At 38.6% G+C, this 21,565-nt stretch overlaps 3 protein-coding genes and 4 non-coding genes across 7 annotated transcripts; 1 reads left to right on the plus strand and 6 right to left on the minus strand.

Moving 5' to 3' along the window:
* Window positions 1-5,375: 5,375 nt before the first annotated feature.
* eif4a2 (eukaryotic translation initiation factor 4A2) lies at window positions 5,376-11,644 on the minus strand. The gene is made up of 11 exons (XM_042497687.2): window positions 11,507-11,644; window positions 10,634-10,691; window positions 9,707-9,839; window positions 9,347-9,486; window positions 8,756-8,924; window positions 8,562-8,671; window positions 8,101-8,244; window positions 7,082-7,219; window positions 6,866-6,955; window positions 6,517-6,596; window positions 5,376-6,164 (listed from the first exon to the last, which is right to left on the minus strand). Exons 1-11 carry the CDS (start codon window positions 11,533-11,535, stop codon window positions 6,020-6,022), a joined length of 1,236 nt encoding a protein of 411 aa, XP_042353621.2. The 5' UTR covers window positions 11,536-11,644; the 3' UTR covers window positions 5,376-6,019.
* Window positions 7,833-8,015, minus strand: LOC121952044 (small nucleolar RNA SNORA81). The gene has a single exon (XR_006106419.1). It is a non-coding gene; the product is annotated as a small nucleolar RNA SNORA81 (small nucleolar RNA).
* Window positions 8,332-8,511, minus strand: LOC121952045 (small nucleolar RNA SNORA81). Its single transcript, XR_006106420.1, has one exon. It is a non-coding gene; the product is annotated as a small nucleolar RNA SNORA81 (small nucleolar RNA).
* Window positions 9,031-9,104, minus strand: LOC121952046 (small nucleolar RNA SNORD2). The gene has a single exon (XR_006106421.1). It is a non-coding gene; the product is annotated as a small nucleolar RNA SNORD2 (small nucleolar RNA).
* On the minus strand, window positions 9,592-9,664 carry LOC121952047 (small nucleolar RNA SNORD2). Its single transcript, XR_006106422.1, has one exon. It is a non-coding gene; the product is annotated as a small nucleolar RNA SNORD2 (small nucleolar RNA).
* A 3,423-nt stretch (window positions 11,645-15,067) lies between the features above and the next one.
* Window positions 15,068-16,034, minus strand: setd9 (SET domain containing 9). Its single transcript, XM_042498347.2, has one exon. The coding sequence runs from the start codon at window positions 15,994-15,996 to the stop codon at window positions 15,136-15,138; it is 861 nt and encodes a 286-aa protein (XP_042354281.2). The 5' UTR covers window positions 15,997-16,034; the 3' UTR covers window positions 15,068-15,135.
* Window positions 16,035-16,195: 161 nt separating this feature from the next.
* dcun1d1 (DCN1, defective in cullin neddylation 1, domain containing 1 (S. cerevisiae)) lies at window positions 16,196-20,597 on the plus strand. The gene is made up of 7 exons (XM_042497784.2): window positions 16,196-16,350; window positions 17,000-17,213; window positions 17,389-17,557; window positions 17,879-18,009; window positions 18,095-18,177; window positions 18,270-18,366; window positions 19,946-20,597. Exons 1-7 carry the CDS (start codon window positions 16,348-16,350, stop codon window positions 20,020-20,022), a joined length of 774 nt encoding a protein of 257 aa, XP_042353718.1. The 5' UTR covers window positions 16,196-16,347; the 3' UTR covers window positions 20,023-20,597.
* The last annotated feature ends 968 nt before the right edge of the window (window positions 20,598-21,565 follow it).

Below are 21,565 nucleotides of genomic sequence, written 5' to 3' on the forward strand. Positions count from 1 at the left end.
TTCGTGGCTGAATTTGCTTTTTGTAACACAGGCCGATGTTGTGGTGTGTGTGCGCGTGCGAGCGCGCGCTCGCTCGTCGCCACCGCTGAATGCAGATAAACTATTTTCGCAGGTTATGATCTGACAGCTGAGTTAACCTGTGTGATTTACTGCTGATTTTATGCCTGAATATGATCATTTGCACGTGTGTATACATAGCTGGAGACACTGAATGGTGATCAAAGACACAGTTTTGTCTCGCTAACTCTGCTTGCTGTGCTTTGCTGGCTGTTGGCTCTGTTTTGCCTTTAGTCTTTAGCTGTTGTGTATTTAGATACTCTGCTGCTAGCTTTACATTGGTCTGCAGTCAGTTACCTGATTTAGTTGCAGTCATGGTGTTGTTTAGTTTCATTTGGGATTTCTTCTATGGATGTCCCAATCAAGTTTTATTTATTTATTTATGCATGCATGGATGCACCTGATCCGGGTCTAAATATATTGAGTATCTGCTGATACTGAGTCCTGATCCGATACCTGTATTTACCTGAATAATACAGGTGCACAATGCACACGTCATGTATGTTTAAGTATTAAAATCATTCCAGTGAATATGTTTGATAGCTCTGCAATGCATAACAAAAAAAGTCTGCATCCAAAGAGTTCTTTAAGGATTTATTTATTCATTTTTTAAAAAATAACAAAGTACACAAACTAAAAATATTTTTATATGGCTATTACCACAGTTCCGCTTAGTGCAGCATTTAGAAAAAACAAAATCACAACGTAATTAAACTAAAACCATTTTTATATGGCTCTTGTCCTAAATCCACTTGGTGCAGCATTTGATTTTGTTTTTATTAACAAAATAAAAAAGTAAACAGCCTGAATGTGTCTTCAGAAATCTCTCTATCTATGTATCATTGTAATAAAAGCACAGATTACTGTAAATTAGAAATATATTTACAATCATAGTAGAGTTATAGCTTAACTTTGGCACTTCCAGTCACATCAAATAAAAATCGGTCACAATTCAGCTTAGTACAGCATTATGGTAAAACTAGTTCACTAAAAATGAACAACACTCCTACTTTCTACTTAAAACCTGAATATCTGCTGCATATCATGCTCTCCTTTTTCAACACTTGTGTGATGGCCCAAAGGATCGGGCATGGCGCATGCTCAAAATAATCAATCCCAATCTATTAAAAGATGTGTTAATGGGGCCCGATACCGATCCTATTGGGACATCCCTAATTTCTTTACATTTATTTGCTGCTGAAACTAGCTGTCGTACTCAGGGTTGTTGTTGTTTTGAAAAAGCCACTTCTAAAACCAGATGAGAGACTTGAAGTGCCGATAATATTGTGCATCCTTAGTGCTTAAACTGCAACAGTTAATGTGAGGAGTGATTGCAGCAGAGTGTGCATGGGACATGTTTTACAGCGAGAGGTTGTCTTTTTCCAGAAGCTCTTTTGTATCCCTTCATCTAGTGTGCACATTTTCTGTTAGTTAATTCTCTTTGTGTGTGCGCGCCTGCTTTGTAGTGTTTGGAGTTTATAGGCTGCATTTAGCAGTAGCTTTTTTCAGAGCTGTAGCCTGTTTTAAGAGAATTTAATAAAGTATGGCCTCTGTATTTGTTTGTGAAACATACCTGTAATTTAAAGGGCAACCGGCTGGTGGAATGGTGGTTAAAGTATTTTCGATACTAGTCTTTGGCTGTAAGCCCTATGGTGCTGTTGTTGGGATTAAAATACAGTCTGTGTAAGCACTCAGTAGACTTAAACTCTGTTACAGTGCTAAGGCGTACCAGACACAACAAAGGTTGATATTAACATATTGAAAAGAACCCTTTACAGCACCTGCAAGCTGTTATAGTAACAGTATAATGAGCTACTAAAAACAGTCCAAACTCTGTTAGAGCAGACAGACAGTCTCCTCATGACATGGCGTCGTCAGTCATTACCTACATTTTCTGTAAATGCAGTGCGTTCACAACACGTTCTCATTCCAACTAGCTGAATATTATTGCTTTGTCCACAGACCTACACATTTAAATATGACACACTAGATATCCTCCTGCGTCCGTTTTGCTAGTTTTGGGACGGCGTGTCAATTTATGCCTGTGAAATGCATTATGTCTTTCAAAAAAAAAAAAAGCGTGTTAGGTTGAGAAAAATACATGGTTTGGCTCAACATTCACATGGGAAGCAAACAGCGGGCTCCCAGGTGAAAGTTTTTGGAATCCATCCATCATCCCAACCACCCGCCTTATAGTGACTGACTGGCTCTTTATTTCAGTAGCTGCAGGCGGCGTTACAAACTGAAGCACCTGCTGCGTATTGTACTGCCGCGAAAGATGGCTTTTAGTGTCGCTGTCTGACGCCAACGTCACTTACAAGGTAACGTTATTCAATCAGTTAAGGGTGACAGTGGGCTTTTTTTTGGTTTGCAGAAACGTACAACGCCGACAATTTCTTCTGGCAACAGGTCTGATCATGTGTATAATAAAAAGTGATATCAGAAATATTATTAACTAAAGCTCTAACTAAGTAGCTCAAGATAAATTGCTACTATTTAAAGTCATCATTCAAATTTGTTTTTAATAAATAAATAAATAACACTGTCTCAAAAAATGGAGTGCAGCCCTCTCAGAAGTGTCAAAAATAAGCGTTAACAGCGTTGACTTCTGACCCCCACACGGCGCCTGTGCCGTCATAGCTGGTGTGTGCAATTAGTCCACATTTATTTATTATTTTTTATTATTTTTTATTTCAGTGTACATACAGGACACAAACATATCTCTGTTAGCAAAGGAATGGACTGAAATACTGCTCACTAGGATTTTTGCTCTTTTTTTTTTTTTTTTACCAGCTGACATGTGATATGTTGAGCCAAAAATACCTCTGGCATCAGCCAGAAAGTCATCGCCGTCCTCAGGGGTGTCTGGTCCACAGAGGCGTCTGGCACACTGCTAACAGTAATAACTGAGCTGGTCCTGTGTCAGTGCTCAGCAGATAAATATCATAAACCTTCAGACAAACAAAGCTTGCGGTCACATACCAAACCTTAATTACCATTTCACTGTTACATAAGCCAGGATTTTCATGCACACATCAGATTGCTTTATGTGTTAATACGTTATTTCCTTACAGTATTGTGTTTCTGCTGCAGTTTCCTCTCTGAGAATAATGAATTTTGTCAAATCTCATCTCAGCAAATATCATTTTTCTTTTAATATCACTAAGTAAATGTCTCAGCGTCATCTAGGATAAGGTCATGAAAAATGTCACCCTCAGCTCACCTTGACTTACTGTGAATTGTCCATATGTTTATTTACGGCTCTCCGTCCTGAAACGTGTTGTTGCCTGGATTAGCTGTTCTCCAAACAGCTGCTCTGTTTCCAAGGCAACACATAAAGAAGAATAATTCACACAAAGGATTCAGAGAGGCCTAAAAATGCACCCAGCTGCCTACATCTGTTTGCTGCACAGTGTAACTGACTGTGGGTTGGTGTTATTGGCAGGAAGACGATAAAATGCTCTTCATTTAAATGAGTAAATGTAATAATGTCATGTACAGTGTGTGAGTTATTCAGCCTAATTTCCATTGGAGATAGAAACTGGTCTGTTATTTCTAAATTTACTAAAAGCCGTCATCACGGAGAGTCGGTCGCTGACTTTAGTCATGAGACCAATGAGCTTTAGTCACTTCCTAAGAGGTGCAAAATAATTGTGCTGACATACATATGATAGCAGATTGCCCTGGTCAATGCACCAGCTGAGCCCCATGGGCAAGATATTACTACAACCTATTAAATAAGACTTTAAAGAAAATGTTTATCTCAGAAAAGTACGCTTTTCACTCGATGTCTCAGAATGAGGAACTTTCTCTTAAAAATAGTTTCTGTGTAAAGATGAGGGAGTGTGCTTAATCATCCCAATACAACTAACTAAAAACAAGTTTTACTGAGTATTTGTAACATTTCAACAGCTTAATAGCTGAGATTAAAGGGATTTCAACCAGTTTTGGAACAAAACAATGTGGTTAGTATGTGTCGATAAACTGTGGTAAACACGCGTCCATCTAACCAGTGCCAAGACTAGATCCACACCCCTGCCGAGACACGTTTAAGCTTACCATTGCACTGTAATACCAGATTGTTTTCTGACCAGCCCGCCACTATTGTGTCAAAGTTCCCATTCGGTCACCCACCAGCGGGAGTCTTTATTGGTCTCGCTCAGCACAGTGCACTGTGGTAGCTGTAGGATTTCAATCTCTTGAGCAAAAGTTAATACAATTTCCAAAATGATTGTCTTTCTACTTCATAAACGGCCTAGTTTTATGTGAGGAACCTCTTTATATTGTTTAAATACTAATTTAAATAATTAACTTTCTCCCATTTTTCTGGAGACCCCATGAAACTCCCTCAAGAGTCGAGAAGTCGGTGTTGGAAAAGTTAGTTTGAAATGTAGTTGATTATGGATTACTAGTTACCCTCTTTAAAATGTGGTCATGAAGCCTGCTATTTTAATTACTTCACCAAAGTAAAGTAACGTTTTTCATGTGATTTACATTTCTGACAAATGTTGAAAATGCGACAGTAAAACTGAAAAATATCCACAAATAGGCTGTGCCAGGAGGCTCCCCTGCACTGTGAAAAGATGCAACGCAACAGAATGAATGTTATATTCTACATGTAATTTGTTTTTTTATTCTGAAAATAATATATTTGGGTGTAGGCCCTTTGTAATCACCAACATTATGATAAATATTTTCATCTTACATTTTCCCTCAGTAACTGAGTACAGTTTAATTCATTTTGTACATTTATTACATTTAACTAGTTAGTAACCAACACTGGTGTTGACTCATGAACATGACACACTTAGGTTGCACGTTAAAAGCGCTTTTCTTAAACCCTTTGGAAACCTTAGCAAATTGGTTTATTTTTTTTTCCAAAACCATGGGTAAAAGGCAAGGAGCAATTAATGGAGAAATAGACCCAGAATTTAGAAAGAAATTAGGAAAGAGTTTCAAGAAAATTACCTGAAAATAAGTAAAATAAATAAATAGATAAGAAAATGACATGGAAGTGCAAAAAATACCAACCCCCCACCAAAATGTTAAAGTTATGTCAAATAGTTGACATAATTTTAAATATATAAATTCAGTTATCTGGATTGTTTTCCTTTATTTGGATAATCTGTAATTATGTCCCCACAGTTTATAAGTCTTTTTTCTTTTGCAATTGCTCATTGCCTTTTCTTATGCCAGCACTGCTGCTTGCCAGTAGGTGGTGCTGTATCCCTATCTTTAACTTAACAGGTTCCCTCTAGTGTTTAAATACAACTTCTCAAATTAAATGCATACTAATATTCCATAATAGACAACCCAAATTTACTTACAGCAATTTCAGTTTATTAAGACATTCATACAATTCTAGGGAGGAGGAAATATGAAAAGTAGTCAAGGGGGTAAATAGCAATATACTCTGGTAAGGGTAAAACCATGTCAGCAAAATATGGCCAACCAGTGAGGAACTCTGATAGAGCAAGTGGGATTAAAAAAAAAGGTACATTTAAATTAACACATTCACAAAAGATAATAAAAAGCAAGTGAATCTACAGTAAAACATGACAAATGCCTCTATTAAGCAGTCCCACAATACTTCGCACATATGTTAGCATAACATAATTTGCAGACTTTATACAGCACTTATACCTTTTAGTCCACAAGTAAGTTACTAAATGGTGGAGAACATCAAATACACACATCTTAATTGAACATGGAAAGAAATACCTGATAAGAATCTTTAAGTTTACAGAACCCATGGCTTTGTAGATCCAACCAGCCGTCTGTCGAGGTTAGAATCTACAACTGTCCAAGAGGGACCACCATAGAAGTCACCTCGCTTTTAAACACATACCAAAATTCAGATCCAAGGTTTAGCATTGAGAAGTTTTTTTTCCCCCTCGAATAATATAAGCACAATGCAAGTGGACGATCGCTATCACTGCGTTTAAAAAAATAACCTCAGGGCTCAAATCAGGTCGGCCACATTCATAGGCATCTCCTCCACGGTAGTATTGTAAAACGTCTCGATATCCCGAAGAATCCTCTTGTCGTCCTCAGTGACAAAGTTGATCGCAACTCCTTTTCTGCCAAAACGGCCACCACGACCGATTCTGGAGAGGAAAGATGGGCCGCATGAGTCAAGCATAAGACTGACGTGCAAAAACTAGTCAATGACATTCAATACTAAAGCCCTGAAGCATCTGAAAAATAATTTGGGGGAAACAAACAACAAAAACGCCTTTTGTCTATCGTGGCCTGACATAGCTTAGGATGCACCTTGCCAATTGTTCAGTATGTATTTTTTGCAGTTAGCTTCTTCCAGATGTCCCCCTGTAATGTCCCCCCTTTTGAAATGTGTTTTTAGTTGGTGTTTAATTATACTACCATAATTGTTAGTCCCCTTCTTGATATGTAAAAATATTTTTAAAAAACACCACTGGTGTGATATGTAGTGTGACTTACCTATGAATGTAGTTCTCTCGGTTTGTAGGAAGGTCATAGTTAATGACCAGGGAAACCTGCTGAACGTCAATCCCACGAGCCTGAACGAAGAAAAAGGCTTTTCAAATTATATTTAAGTCGAAGACAGATGGCTAAGACTTTGTGCACAAGTTAATGTCGCTCGTATATAAGTAACAGATTTCTATAGTAGAAAAACCCATTGTGGAGAACGAGCCCTAATCTCCCAAAAGTTTTAACTTGCTTGGTCATTTTTTAGGACTGCCGCAGGATGTTAAACATTTGGGGGTTTGAGTTTTGATTATCTGACATTTCTTACATACTGCTAATAATGTTACACCTTCATACTTACCAGAAGATCAGTAGTGATCAACACTCTGCTTGAGCCAGACCTAAACTCTCTCATAATGACATCCCGCTCCTTCTGGTCCATGTCACCGTGCTGCGAATTGAGAATTACTTTAATTAGAAAAATGTGCAGTGCCAATACTGATAAGCCTCAACAAATTAAGCAATGATTGATCCAACAAAACGGATGTAGCATCGAGCGCGCAGGAACAGATCTTACCAGAGCAGAAACGGTGAAGTCTCTAGTGTGCATCTTCTCAGTCAACCAGTCGACTTTTCTCCTGGTGTTGAGGAAAATGACAGCCTGGGTGATTGTAAGAGTTTCATACAGATCACACAGGGTGTCCAGCTTCCACTCCTGGAAACATTCATGGAAAACAAGAAGTTAGGCGGAGTAATGCATTGTCACATGATCAAAAGTTTATCTGTCAAGTCGTAATGCAAGCCTGTTTATCAAGCTTTTATTACACTCAAACTACAATCACTGCGCTGCCAGTGTATGCCTCCCTGCACCGGTCAAGTTCCTCGAACAGTTCACATCTATGTCTGAGAACAAAGATTAGTGCCACCGATTTAGTAACTGACAAAATGTCACCCCTTCTGTTCCTTAAATGTGACGTTGAGTTATGCCAGAGGAGTTTTTTTTATGCAGAACGCTATGATGCCTCAGTGAAGTCTGCCTTTTGGATATGCAATCATTTCATTATATTCTGTTAGATATGTGTGAAATTTTGTCATAATTAGCATAAGAATTCTTGATTTGTGGCCAAAAACTTGTTCTGTGGGGTCACAGTGACCTTGACACCAAATTCTAATCAGTTCATAGTTCGGTCCAAGGGGATATTCGTACCAAATTTCAAGAAATGAAAATGCGTTCTTGAGATGTCGTATTCATGAATAGGGACATCCTGAAAACTTAATTCCTCTGGCTACAGTTTTCACCGGTGCAGAGGCATAAAAAGCAGCATAGTATATGTAACACAGGATCTTGAGACAAAGGACACTGGACATTAAGAAAGAGGTCCCCCCAAAGCCTCATTTCCGACACTGTGCCTTTAATCTCCTTCCCTGGTGTACCCATGCTTACACGGCCACATGAGCCAAACCTGAGGCTTGGCTCCTGCAGTTCTAGCAGGGTGCTTTAGTGAGAAGGGACGCTTGACGTTCGTAACAGTGAAAAGCAGCTTGGTGAAATGTTAGACTAGACGGCTGGTTGATTTTACGGACAAGTAAACCCACCTCTCGCTCCACATTTATGTAGAACTGCTTGATACCCTCAAGGGTGAGCTCTTCTTTCTTCACCAAGATGCGAATGGGGTCTCGCATGAACTTCTTAGTCACCTCCAACACTTCTGCTGGCATGGTGGCAGAGAGCAGGACCACCTGTAAAAGACCCAGAACACTTAACCATAAGATCCAAGTCAAACCTTGGTGCGATGTTTCACAAGTAAAGCATTTAAACGCAGACCAAAATGTGGCACTGCACCTTGAGACAGAGGCCAGTGAACATTAAGAAAGAGGTTCGACCACATCTCATTTTCAGTACAGTGGCTGATAATCTCCTTCCACGCAATACTCTGCTAGCATTATTGCATGAAACAGAAAATCTGGATCGTGCAATTATAGCAGAGTTCTGTTAAGGCAGAAGGGTTCCATATTCAACATTTCAACTACAAGTGTTGTATCCAAGACATACTTACTTGAATGTTTGTGCTCTGCTTCTGGAAGATCTCGTAGATCTGATCTTTGAACCCTCGACTCAGCATCTCATCGGCTTCATCCAGGACAAACATCTTCATGTATTTTGCAGCTGTGCAGAAATGTGGCCTTTAAGGTCAAGCTTCTTATTTGTGAAATGAATTGCTTGAGAAGTTGATCTGAAACTGTCACTTACACAGAAATCCCCTGTTCAGCATGTCGTACACACGTCCTGGTGTGCCCACCACAATGCTAGGGTGCTCAGCAGCGAGCTTTGTTATTTCGGTGCGGACGTTGGTCCCTCCGATGCAGGCATAGCAGCTTGCCCCCATGTAGTCACCCAGAGCCATAACGACCTTCTGGATCTATTGGAGAAGACAAGCGCAAAGAAACAAGAAATAAAAAAAACATTAGTATGTGGTAAAGAGGACATGACAAGACATTTCAACGGTGTGTGGAAGAACTGTTTTAAAGTGATCAGTAAAATGAAAGAAATCTCCATTATGAGAGTCAGTCCCGAAAGATGGTATGCCATCACATCACTCAGTTTTCCACAGCATACAAATATGAATATTAAAATCACAATAAAGTCAATGAAGCCAGATTTTAGACCGATGTAGCCATGGACAGAGACTACACCAATCTGAAAGGGAAACCGTGTTTCACAATTTCAAAATTTTGAAAAGTTTTGAAAAAAATGGTACCTTAGTAATTGAATCAGTGTCCTCAATATGCGGTCTAGGTCTGAGATACTGGTGAGGTCACTGTGACCTCAGAAACAGCATACCTGCTGAGCCAGCTCTCTGGTGGGAGCCAACACCAGAGCCTGAGTCTCCTTCATCTCAATGTCCAGCTGCTGCAAGATAGAGATGGCAAACGTGGCCGTCTTGCCAGTGCCCGACTGGGCCTGCGCAATGACATCATAGCCTAATGGCAGGGAACAGATATTACTTACAGTAAGAATTTTTTCCCCAACTTCCTCATTTAAGATTGTGAGAAATAAGCATTCAAGTTTCTATACTTTAACGGTGTGAGTGATCAGTGGAAAAAATGTTATCCCCATTAATGGGTAAGTCCCGAAAGATGGTAAAGCATCACTTCACTCAAACACAACATTTAACTTATTGATTTATTATGATTTATGTACCTTTGATGCAAGGTATGATCGCCCGTTGTTGAATGGCAGATGGCTTTTCAAAACCATATGCATATATGCCCCTGAGAAGAGTCTCCTTCAGGTTCATATCATCAAAGTTGTCCGTGATATCGTTCCAGTTGCTCTGAAGTAAAAAGAATAGCTTGTGAGTATAAGTACACGCATTCTGTGCTGAATTTGTATTGAGCTGAGAAAAGAAAACCAACAGGGTCCACGCTCATTTTCATTGACAAAATTTTTAGAACTTTCCAGTGACTTTCAGGACCCAAGACGTTTATTTTTCTTGTCCCCTTTTTTGCCCTGTCAACCATCACACATTTTTCCCTCGTATTATTTACATTAACCTTACTGAAAGACTTTATCAGTGGGCTTATCTACTTTATAAACTCTCACTTTAAAAGTTATACAAGCCAGGTGCAGAATTTAACCAGGTGTATGAACATTTGACCAGTTTAAAAAAAAAAGTTTAATTGCATTTTGTTCCTGAGATCAGGATGATCCTGATTTGTTTTATGTGAAAGGTAACCTGATCCTACTAAAACTTTCTGAACAATACATACTGAAAGTTTGATTCCAAATCAAAACCAGCAGTGGATTATCTAATCCAATTTGAATCCTATCTTTTGACTTAGTTTTTTTATTTTTTTTAAAAAAAAAAACAACCAATTGTTTGATCCAATCCAATAGCCAAAGTTTGATCTAATTGAAGAGCCAAAATTTGATCAAAGCGCTTATGAAAAACTGGGTCCAAAAGATTACTATTACAACAAAATTCATAACTTTTCCCAGTCTTAATCATTTTTTAGAAATTCCATGATGTTCCATGTATGGAAAATATGATTGCGATGTTCTTTAATTTTTCCAGGTTTTCCATGACTGTGGGAACCCTGGACTCTGGTCATTTTATTAAGCACTTACCTCGATGACACCATCAGGCTCCATCCCATCTGGCCCCCCATGGTCTCTATCTTTTGAGCTGTGTGAGATTAAACAGGCCAAATATTAGTTTACAATCACAATATAGAGCCAAGTGTCTTGAAGACAGACATCCTGGAGACAGGTAACTACAGCAATCGCACCTTGCCACCACGTGTCACGTCATGTCAATATATAAAACACGCCTTTTTCCCGTTAACTAAACAGATGAAACGTAAAAACCACGTCACATGTGTGGTCAGCGTCTCGCTGGGTTACACCCAGAGTATCCGATTACAGCGGCCCGGGCTCCGCTCCGCGCACGTGTCACGTTACGCGAGTGGGGCTGAGCTACCTGCCCCCCGAAAATTGCTGCTTATGTAACTTGAAAAGGTGTCAGACCGGCTCACACAATCTATACCTAATGTAAATCCGACTATCAAAATCGTTAGCCAATATGTCGGACAGTCGGGCCTGTGTTACCAACGATGGCTTCTGACAACAAGGCCGGGCTGAAACGTTAGCCTGTCCCAACGGTTCCTCTGACTGACACAACGACAGCTATTACCACGGCAGCAAAAAGTCCGTTCAAGAATACAACCCGATGCTGTTACACGCGACGTTAAAAGCGAAAGCACCTCAAATCCAAATCGGTAGCGGCGCATTTTCGCAGCGCAGTGTAGCTGAGCTCAGCTAGCTAACGTCACAAAGCTAACTCTTAGCAACCGAATCGCCTCGCAGCCGTTGGGGCCTAACTAGTTTCGCTAGATAATAAATAATTAGGCATCATACGGAGGACACACCACCACGACAGGCTCGAGTACAACTAAACACCGAACACTGGTTTAAAAAAGTGATCAAATATGTGACTTTTACCTGTTGTAATCAGCAGAATCGCAAGACATGATCCGTTCCCTACTTCAGCATGCGAATGGAAAGATCGCTGATGGCGATGCCAACTGCCTTTATGCAGCCGGACTATTTTCACTGATGAATTTGAAATGCTCCGTTGCCTCGACAATTTTGTCTTGGATGACTTCCGTGATGTTTGGATAACATTTAATTATACCCACTCTCTGCTATATACAAATTAACTCATCAATAACAGATAAAATGTGAAAATTGTTCCAGACTATATTTCCCAGCGGAAGGATATTGCAGTATTAAGCCGTGCTTGGGCTGCTACAGTGTCTGTGACGGGTCAAAACTCGTCCTGACAAGGTTGTGCAACACATAGAGGGTTCGTGTGAGGCCGTTGCCAGAGGAATTCATTATGTTGAATTCATGCAGTAAGAAGGAGAATTACAGAGACCATAAAGTACAATTAATGTAATACTGTATGAAGAAAAATGGAACATTGAAACTAGAAGATGACACCATCCACGAAACCACAGTTTAGAGGAGGAAATGTAGCATTTAATGCAGATCATTCTTACATCTCATCAGGGACTGTTCGTTACTCGACTTGATTTGTTCATTTGGGGTCGTGTTTACTGTGTTCATGACATAAGTTCATATGAACATATTAGCACTTTCCCCAGGTCACTTAGAGAGGCTCAGGGACTATGTGCTACAAAGATGCTATGTTCTATAGGCCTACTTTAGGCAATTTTGTGTAATATTAGACAGCACCGAGTCAACTAACCATAACTGCTTATCACAGTTATGGACCGCTTGATACATTTTTTCTGTCTGAGTAATGCCGGAGGCAAAACGTATATTGTCACGTATGCAATCCTTCTCATAAGTAGGTGTGTCCAGAAAGAGGTGCAGCAGACACAGAGTTTGCACATCATTAGACCTGACTGAACAGACAAACTTGTCTTGCTGGTATTTATGTAGCACAGTGTGTGGAAACAGTTGGGCATGGTTTCCTTCTTGACGCAGACTGTAAACTTCAACCATGTACTAGACTAGAGCAACTCCAAATTGACATTGAACAGCTTTTTCTCTGCAGTTTTCTTAATTTTCACACTGATCTCTGTTACACTATAATAACCAGCATGATGTATAATACTCTTCTTATGTTGTCTTCTTGCTTTTTTTTTGCATTGCCCTATATGTTCTCGAACTTCCAGCCATCTGTGTGTGGTGACATTCAGTAATTACAGTTTGTGGCCCTAGATGTGGATGAAGTTCATCTTAATCCCTAATGGAACAAATCTGTATGCATGGATTTCCCTGTAATATCATAGTTTACAAAACTGAACTTGAATCTGATTTGATACCTCCCCCTACAACAACGTCACACTGATCTGTCTTCCTGTAAGTTTCCACGATAAGGCAGACAGGCAGTAGGGCAGAGTAACCACGCACATTATTAAGTAATATGCCATAAAATCTTTCTGTGTTTAATAGATGACATAACCCCGCCATTTTGGATACATTTGTTTTGTATTTAAATGAATAGCGTTTTGAATGCAGAAGCTTTTCTTGGCATACTTAAACAATGCAGTATTGCTTCTTACTTAAGCACAGGACTTGAATACCTGTTCCACCACACAGGATTCATGTCCTAAAACCCCGATATGAATCAGCATTTCAGCACCTCCAATGCCCTCGTCTTAAAGTCAATGGGTTTTTTTTATGGGTTTTTGGGATATATGCCTGAAATAAGGTCTGTGAGTAATAGAAGCGTAAGAGACGTTCATGTTTTGTTCTACAACATAAAATACTCCAGTAAATACCTCACTGTTGTACTGTTGTGTCTTAAAAATGGTGGTTGCTGACAACTGCTAAATAGACTACAGACTGCCATCATGCTGAATACCACAAAGCTTATTTTCTGCAATAATCCAAAGGCCAATAGAAAAATCCCATAGGCTTTTTGATGAGGAAAAAAGGGTGATGCTAACTTCCATGTCAGCCCTCAGAAAATCAGAAGCCCTAAGGCTAATTTATGCAATGCAGAATGTCACAGGCTAACATTAGCCTGTTGTATATGTGGGGAAAACATGTCTAGTATAAAACTATTGTTTTGTCTGGGAACCCTGTGAATTATAATGGAGCTGAATTTTGTACTTGTGTTTAATATTGTCACTATTAAGCCATGTTATTTGTGTGTTAGCTGAATCATTTTTTCCCAGCACTTCACAGAAACTCAGCACAGAGGCATAGAAACATCACCGCCAAGTGCCATTTTGAAGGTGTAGGCTAATTACAGAGCATTACATAGACACCACAACGCCAGTAAAAATGCCAACAACGGCAAAAGGACACTTGCATATAGCCTGGGAACAACCATAAACCAATTTGAGAGGCTTATTTACCTTTTAAAAGAATATATGAAATACTGTAATGGTAGTAAATAAAGAAATTTTGAATAGTTGACACATAAAATGAATACTGTAAATACATTTACTAGTTTGTATAATGTAATGTAGCGTAGGCCACATATTTGTATATTTTTGTAATTCTATATTTTTTCACACTTCAAATACTCAGCATATTATAGATCAATAACATTGTTAAATGTTTTACATATGTGCACATATTTTTATTTCACATTTTTGCTAATGCACACATTTGATTTGTATTTTCTATCTTGACTTTATCTTACATTTTATGTAATTCTTATTTTTATACTTCTTATTTCTACTACAATTCTTTCTGCTTGGCATCAGAGCCACTTTAACCAATCACAATTTTCCCCTGGGGATAAATTTATATTTATTTATGTATTTCTGATTCTGACACAGGTAAATTAATACTAATCTGACTCTACAGAATCCAGTGGCCACCATAGTCAAAAAAATCTGGACACACCACCACACTACTGCCACTACTGTGGCAGATCTTGAGCAAATAAATCTTGGACAAATTAATCCTGGATCTTTCTATAGGCCATATTCCCACAGTATTCTTCAACCAGAGTTCCCAGTCATGGAAAACCTGGAAAAGTCATAGAAGTTCCCAATCACATCTTCCAGGCCTGAAAGGACCATGAAATTAGTAAAAAAATTAATTGAAAGTATTGGAAGTGTCATGGAATTTGCTTGTGATTAAAGAAATTATTACAGTACTCTTTGTAATAGTCTTACTCATAATGTAACATAATGGCAAGTTTATTTTCTGGTGCCGTGATGCTTTATTGACCTAATTTTCTCTGTGTACCAACTCTCCCTTTATGTATGTTAGCTAGCTGAAATTATGTTTGAATATAAACTGAATCTGATATATTAAAAAAAAAAAGCCAGGCAAATTGTGCAAGGAAAGCAAATTATCCCAGGTCCTTGAAAAGTCATGGAAAAGTTGTGTAATGAAAATGTGTAAGAGCCCTGTTCAACACTGTCAAATACAATTAGTTTTATTTCTTTCCTATCACAGTAACCCATGCAAAACATGTTTTGCCTTTATTCCTGTGCAATTCTGAGTGTACAAACAGATGTTTTTGAAAAATGATTTTCCTCTAGGAAGACAGACAATGATAATATCATCTGAATTTGAAAATATTATGTTTTATTCAGTTCTGACACCAAAGCAGAACAGTGGAGAGCAGCTTGACTCTAATGCACAATGGTGTAGTAGTTGGAGAAGAGTTCCTCTCCAGCTGTGATGTCTCTGAGTGATACAAGGACAACACAGCGTAGAGGCCTCTGTGTGTCATGACTGTAGTTGACATTAGGCAGATACTGGCGGAGCTCGATGGGAAACTTGTGAGGCACGTCATACTCCTGGTAGCACACATTAGCAGGCGAGTCATTAGAGCAGTTGTTTACATACTGACCAACAGCAAGTGGATTTTGTGGACTGCCTGTCAGCCAGCTGATATCACTCATCATGTAAGGCCCCATCCTGTCCCTGCCACTGCAGGACTTGAACACCATTTTGGAGATGCCTTTGTCATTTCCATCTATCAGGACACCATCAATACACCTGAAGACAAAAGGGTTTCTGATGGACTGCAGGAGAATGGGCTCATAAGCTTGGTAGATTGTGCCAGGGTACATGGCCACTGTAACTCCTTTGGGTACAAATCCTTTGGTGACAAACACTCCAGTTCCTGCAGAGGGCAAAGTGCTAGGCTTCCGGTCAATGCAGAATCCCAGAGACTGTAACATGGCATCAGCTCCGCTCACAGGATTTCCTCCACACTGGTCTTCTTCACTTGTTACGTGTCTGAGAAAGTGAGTCTGAGCTGCCCGTAGCTCCCCGTGATGAGCCCATTGACTCCTGAGCAGGGCTCTGAAGAGCTGCAGCAGGCTCTGTGAAACCTCTTCATCTGGGACCAGCTTGTCTTTGGAGCGCTCCTGCACCTGCCGCAGAGTTTTCTCATTTCTAGACAGGTTCAGTACAACCCAGGGTACAAACCTGTATCTGTACGATTTCCATTTGTTCAGAAGTCTTTTCAGAGCAGTTCTAAACATCCAGATCGACGTCTGATAAGTCGGACATGGAGGAAGGAGCTTATGCTCATGAATTCCAGAGTCACTTCCGGTACGTTACTCCAAAATAAAAAGCAAACTCGTTAAGATATCCAAAGTAGTCCCAGAACTGTCAAATTTTTATCAAGTATTTTTCTTATACTTTACGATAAATATACATAATGTGGAAAGCGATTAATGTAAAATGGGATAGTTTAACGTTTTAGCTCAAGGAGCGACTTCGTTTGAACTTTTATTTTTGCTTCAACCGGAAGAACGTTTTGCGTGCGTCGTCAAAACTTGACAGGCATTAGCCAGCTGGATGGGAGGAAAAGGAGTCGGGCAGAGACAAACATGGTAAGAAATGATTGTTTTTACCCTGCTGCTGTGTTACAAGTGAAAACAGTGCTCGCAAACAAAAGCTAGTTCGTCTGGATGAGTTATATAGTCAAGAAGCGGCGCTAATGAACTTATATTCCCTTTGAATTATGAAAACAAACGTAGCTTTCGGCGTTAGCATTAGCTAACTAGCCAGTTAGCTCGCCTAGTTATCTAGCTATGCTTGCTAGCCTTTAAGCCAACTGACAAACAAAATTAGCTAACGATGCACACTACTGCCGCGTAAGCTATGTATTGTTGTCGACGGGTTTTGATGACCACCTTGCTTGTCCAGTGCTATATAAATATAAAGATATTAGCTATCTAGCCAGACAGTCAACTCATTGCAAGTCGGTGTCTGCTGTCACGATAGCATATTGCTAAATCTCTCATTGTAGTTATTTAAATGTGTTAAACCATGGTTCAGTGTATGTGTTGCTCACAGCTATCGTACCCTCCGTGGTTATTTTGTGAAATGTTGGATAGTAAAAGTCCTCCTCCTTTCTCAACTAGCAAATATTATATATATTGCAATACACAAGCAATGTGTTTGATTTTTCTATTGCTGTTCTTTACGTAGGTCTATTCGTGTGTTATTGCATCATTTGTTTTGTGTGTTGTTGTGCAGAACAAGCTGAAGTCCTCACAGAAGGATAAAGTTCGCCAGTTCATGATTTTCACACAATCCAATGAGAAGACTGCACTGACCTGTCTGTCCCAGAATGACTGGAAACTAGATGTTGCCACTGACAAGTTTTTCCAAAACCCAGAACTCTATGTGTCAAATATAAAGGGGGCCTTAGACAAGAAGAAGCTTGACCAGCTGTACAACAGATATAGAGGTATGGAAAGCCTGTGTGATGTTTACAAGTAAAACGCTCATTACAGATTTTTATTTACAGTATAGAAATATACTGTATTGCACTACATCACTGAAAATACAGAATGTTATTGATTAAAATTAACTCTGTGTGAATTACAAATTAATCATATCACTATTTAAACTCCCATGCTTAGATCCTCATGATGACAACAAGATTGGAATTGATGGGATCCAGCAGTTCTGTGACGACCTGGCTCTGGACCCAACCAGTATAAGTGTCCTCCTCATAGCCTGGAAGTTCAGAGCAGCAACACAATGTGAATTTTCAAAACAGGAATTCATGGATGGCATGACAGAACAAGGGTGAGGATATATTTTTCAGATGTACAAATAATCCTGAAACTCCTCCTCAGGTCTCTGTAATATGGATTTTATGTATCATCACACTTTGTTACTTACACTGTTATGTTTAAAGTGTGCAGCAAAAAATGCTTATTTTATATATAGAGACTGAAGGCTTTGTTTGGAAGGTGTAAGCCATTTATTAAATATTTGTCAAAGTTACCATTATACATACAAATGGATTTTACATGTTGCCTAGTTTTACAAGAAAGATGACTGTAAAAAAAAAAAAAAAAGATCTTTGTCCAGCAACACATAAAAATCTACATTGTGTTTCTCCAGTTGCGACAGCATAGACAAGCTCAAGGCTCAGCTGCCAAAGATGGAGCAAGAGTTAAAGGACCAAGGGAAATTTAAGGACTTTTACCAGTTTACATTTAATTTTGCAAAGAATCCTGGACAGAAAGGTTTGGGTAAGAATCTTTAAGGCTCAACAGATCAACTGTTAATTTCTGTGTTTGCTGAATGTATATTGATCTATTTCTGGTTTTCTTACAGATTTAGAAATGGCAATTGCATATTGGAATTTAGTACTGGCTGGAAGATTCAAGTTCCTTGACTTGTGGAACCAATTTTTAGTCGTACGTTGATAATCACACTCAAAACTACTCTAAACAGGGACCTGTTATGACTTCTTCTTGACTTGCGTCAACTTTTCCTATATGTTTTGCAGGAGCACCACAAAAGATCAATTCCTAAGGACACTTGGAACCTCTTACTAGACTTCAGCACAATGATCACAGATGACATGTCGAATTATGATGAGGAAGGTTTGTACTGACACCCATTTATTACTCTGTACATGCACTATGGCCTGTTATTGTGTCTTCTTTCGTTTGTTTGATTAAAGGAGCAGTGTGTAGGATTTAGTGGCATGTAGTGGTGAAGATTGCATTCAGGTGAAAATTCTTGCATGTTTCAAACATGAACTGCTGCTAAGGACTCCTTTAGGGATCATTTTTTAGGAGGTTTCTACAGACCGGGGCTCTCATTTATAAAACAGTGTGTAGGATTCATGCTAAAAGTGTACATACGGACAAAAGCAAACATTGACGTGTGGCAAAAAATAGTCTGATTTATAAGACCATGTGAACGTCTGCAAGTTCGCAACCTTATTTTATAACTCTCAAAACAACTTGGAATTGTCTGCACGTGATTCCGCCTCATATCTTGCCCTTTACATCCCCACATTCAACCATGAATGGTAAGAAATAGGACTCAACAATGAAGTGATAATATTTTGGTGGTTAAAGGTCAAGGTCATTCTGACCTCATCTGTCTCATTCTTGTTAACACAATAACTCAAGAACACATTGGGGGTAGTTTCCTAAAAATTTAGCACAAACATCCACTTGGACTCACTGATGATAAGATATTGGTGGTCAAAGGTCAAGGTGACTGTGACCTCACGTGACATGTTTTTGGCCATAGCTCAAGAATTCATATGCTATTTATGAAAACATTTAAGGCAAATATCTAATAGGATAAAATGATGAAGTGATAACAATTTATATTTGAAAGGTCAAAGGTCAACTTTACTTTGACTTAATATTGAACAAAAACACTTTGCTGGTCATTATTCAGCATCATATCTCAGGTACAGGAGGGGAGACATTTGGTCACTCAGTGAATTGGTGACACTTATCTGGTGAAACAGAGCTGATTGTATAGCTCATCTATGCTGCCGGGGGGAAGAGGTGTATGAAGCGTCCATGTTTTCACAGACATGAATATAAACTGTAAGCGCAACTTGATTGTGTTGTAGAGGCACACAACCGTAATGTGGCAATACAAGTTTGAGCCAAATTTGCTGTAGATGTCTCTTCCTTTCCAAAAAAAAAATTGGTAGAAAACAAAACAAAACACTGAATGAAGGTGTTTCACCAAAAAAAAGAAAAAAATTATTCCAGCGCTCATCGCAGAGGAGCCTCTAACTATGATGGCTTACACAAAAACATGGAAACACAAGTGTCCCGGTCTTGAGCCAGTGTTTAGTTTGTCCATTCAGGGCTACAGTAGAAACATGGCGGTGAAACATAACAGTTTCAATGAGTAAGGGCCTGTTTTCCATGTAAATATAAAAGGCTCATTCTAAGGTAACGAAACACAACAGTACTTATTTTCAGGAGATTATAAACAAAATAAGAAACACTTATGTTCCATTTTTGCCAATATATCCCCCTAAATCCTACACACTGGACCTGCAAGTGCCTGTACCCTGCTTCACACAGACCAAGTATTATTTCACACCATTATTATATTAGTTCAGTCCAGTTACCAGTCCATATTCTCGTCTTTACCCATGGTGAAGTCAACTCATTTAATTAGCTCTTTTTGTCGATTCAATAGGAGCATGGCCTGTCCTTATTGATGACTTTGTGGAGTTTGCACGACCACACATCGGGACCAAAAGCACGGCAGTTTAAGGGCTGCTCTCACTAAAGGAACATCCTTGTGAGGTTTCTAAAAAAACGGAGAACGCAGTGAATGGAGGACAAGGGGACCGCACTGAGCTGAGAACTATGTTGCCTTTTCAACCCTCAGGACTGAAATATTTTACACAGCAGAGACTTTATATATGTGTGTGTGTGTGTATTTACATATATAAAAAAAAGGCATATCTCTTTGTTGGTCAACTTGTGGTGGTTTGGAACTTTTATCTGAAGTATTGGGCTTTATGTGTGCGTTCAAGCCAACTAGAGCGGAGTCTTCATCTTGGCCCCCTTGGCTCATTGATGTGGTTGGGCTCCGCTCAGGAGAAGGTAGATAGACACACTTTTGAATTGTCATCTAAACACGAGGGTTCGCGAGGGGATGTCGTTCTTTAAATATTGAATTTTAATACTCTTGTGTGCATTCCTGTTTTTTTGTTTTTGTTTTATGATGCATTTGTGCGACAAGTCAGTATAAAACATTGATTGTAATTTTTTAAGCATAATGCTGTTTGTTTAAACATAAATGTATAAAGAAAAAATAAATGTTGCAATTTGGTATCTTTAAAGCTGCAGGGCCTCTGTGTGTTTCTGTGTTTTTGAAAGGAAAAAAAAGAAAAGGAAAAAAGCCAATTCTCAGTAGTGGATACTGTTGGTTATGATTTAGGACTTGAATTAGTTCTTTATCAAATCAAAAGAATGTTTTGAGTTACATTAAGTGAAATGACATAAAACTGGAATGCAAATGCTGTTATCTTAATGATTTAGAAGAGCACATGGTTTATTTTATAATTTGCCCTAAACACAATACAATTTTCTTGCAATTTGGAGAAATCTGTATAGCTGCATTTTAAGATGAATGTAGACATGGAATTTTCCTTAAAAATAAACAAACAAACAAAAAGAGGTACCAAATAAGATAATTTGCAAATTGTACTTTGAAGAATAGAAGTTTTTAATTTTCCAAAATTCTGATCTTTTTTATCCTAAATTTTAATGATAACAGTTCTACTTAATACTAATTACTAATAAGTACTATTATTTTTGACATCACAACTTGTAATTATTCTGAAAAAAAAAACAAATCAAGGATAAATAAGATGCCAGGGTGCATTAACAAAGCCTAAAAACAGAGCTGGTACATCAAAAATAAACAAATAAATAAATGTGAAAAAAATCCTACAGCAGTCTGGGCTGGCAACAGAGTCCACTTGGTTTTTGTTAAAGTTGATCATTTATTAGTGTCTCTAGGGATATAATCAGGGTATGTTTTAAAAAGCCTGATAATGGAAGTCTGGTATGTCAAATTTATTCTTGTGAAAATTATCTTCTAAAAGAAAAACTAGTAATTATCATTTTATGAGATAACATACATACAAGATGAGATGGGGTAGTGACTTAATTTTTTTATTGCATTATACCTTTCCTTCTTACACGGTACCTATATATATAATACATTTAGAGTATTGTCTGTATTGTACAGGTAAACAACTTGCATATTGAACTGACATGTTTATGACTTAAACCTTTTGAAACC

The sequence above is a fragment of the Plectropomus leopardus genome, chromosome 12 (assembly GCF_026936395.1).
Source record: "Plectropomus leopardus strain MGB_pleo_1.0 chromosome 12, ASM2693639v1, whole genome shotgun sequence".
Classification (NCBI taxonomy): domain Eukaryota; kingdom Metazoa; phylum Chordata; class Actinopteri; order Perciformes; family Serranidae; genus Plectropomus; species Plectropomus leopardus.

What these genes read in the sequence shown, in the direction of transcription:
- eif4a2 (XM_042497687.2), bottom strand. Translation starts at nt 11,535, where the DNA reads ATGTCTTGCGATTCTGCTGATTACAACAG. An exon ending in AGCCTGATGGTGTCATCGAG is followed by an intron (nt 9,840 to 10,633) that starts GTAAGTGCTTAA and finishes TTTTTACTTCAG; the next exon opens with AGCAACTGGAACGATATCAC. An exon ending in AGCAGAGCACAAACATTCAA is followed by an intron (nt 8,245 to 8,561) that starts GTAAGTATGTCT and finishes GGTCTTTTACAG; the next exon opens with GTGGTCCTGCTCTCTGCCAC.
- setd9 (XM_042498347.2), bottom strand. Translation starts at nt 15,996, where the DNA reads ATGTTTAGAACTGCTCTGAAAAGACTTCTGAACAAATGGAAATCGTAC.
- dcun1d1 (XM_042497784.2), top strand. An exon ending in TCCTGGACAGAAAGGTTTGG is followed by an intron (nt 18,010 to 18,094) that starts GTAAGAATCTTT and finishes GTTTTCTTACAG; the next exon opens with ATTTAGAAATGGCAATTGCA. An exon ending in TGTGGAACCAATTTTTAGTC is followed by an intron (nt 18,178 to 18,269) that starts GTACGTTGATAA and finishes TATGTTTTGCAG; the next exon opens with GAGCACCACAAAAGATCAAT.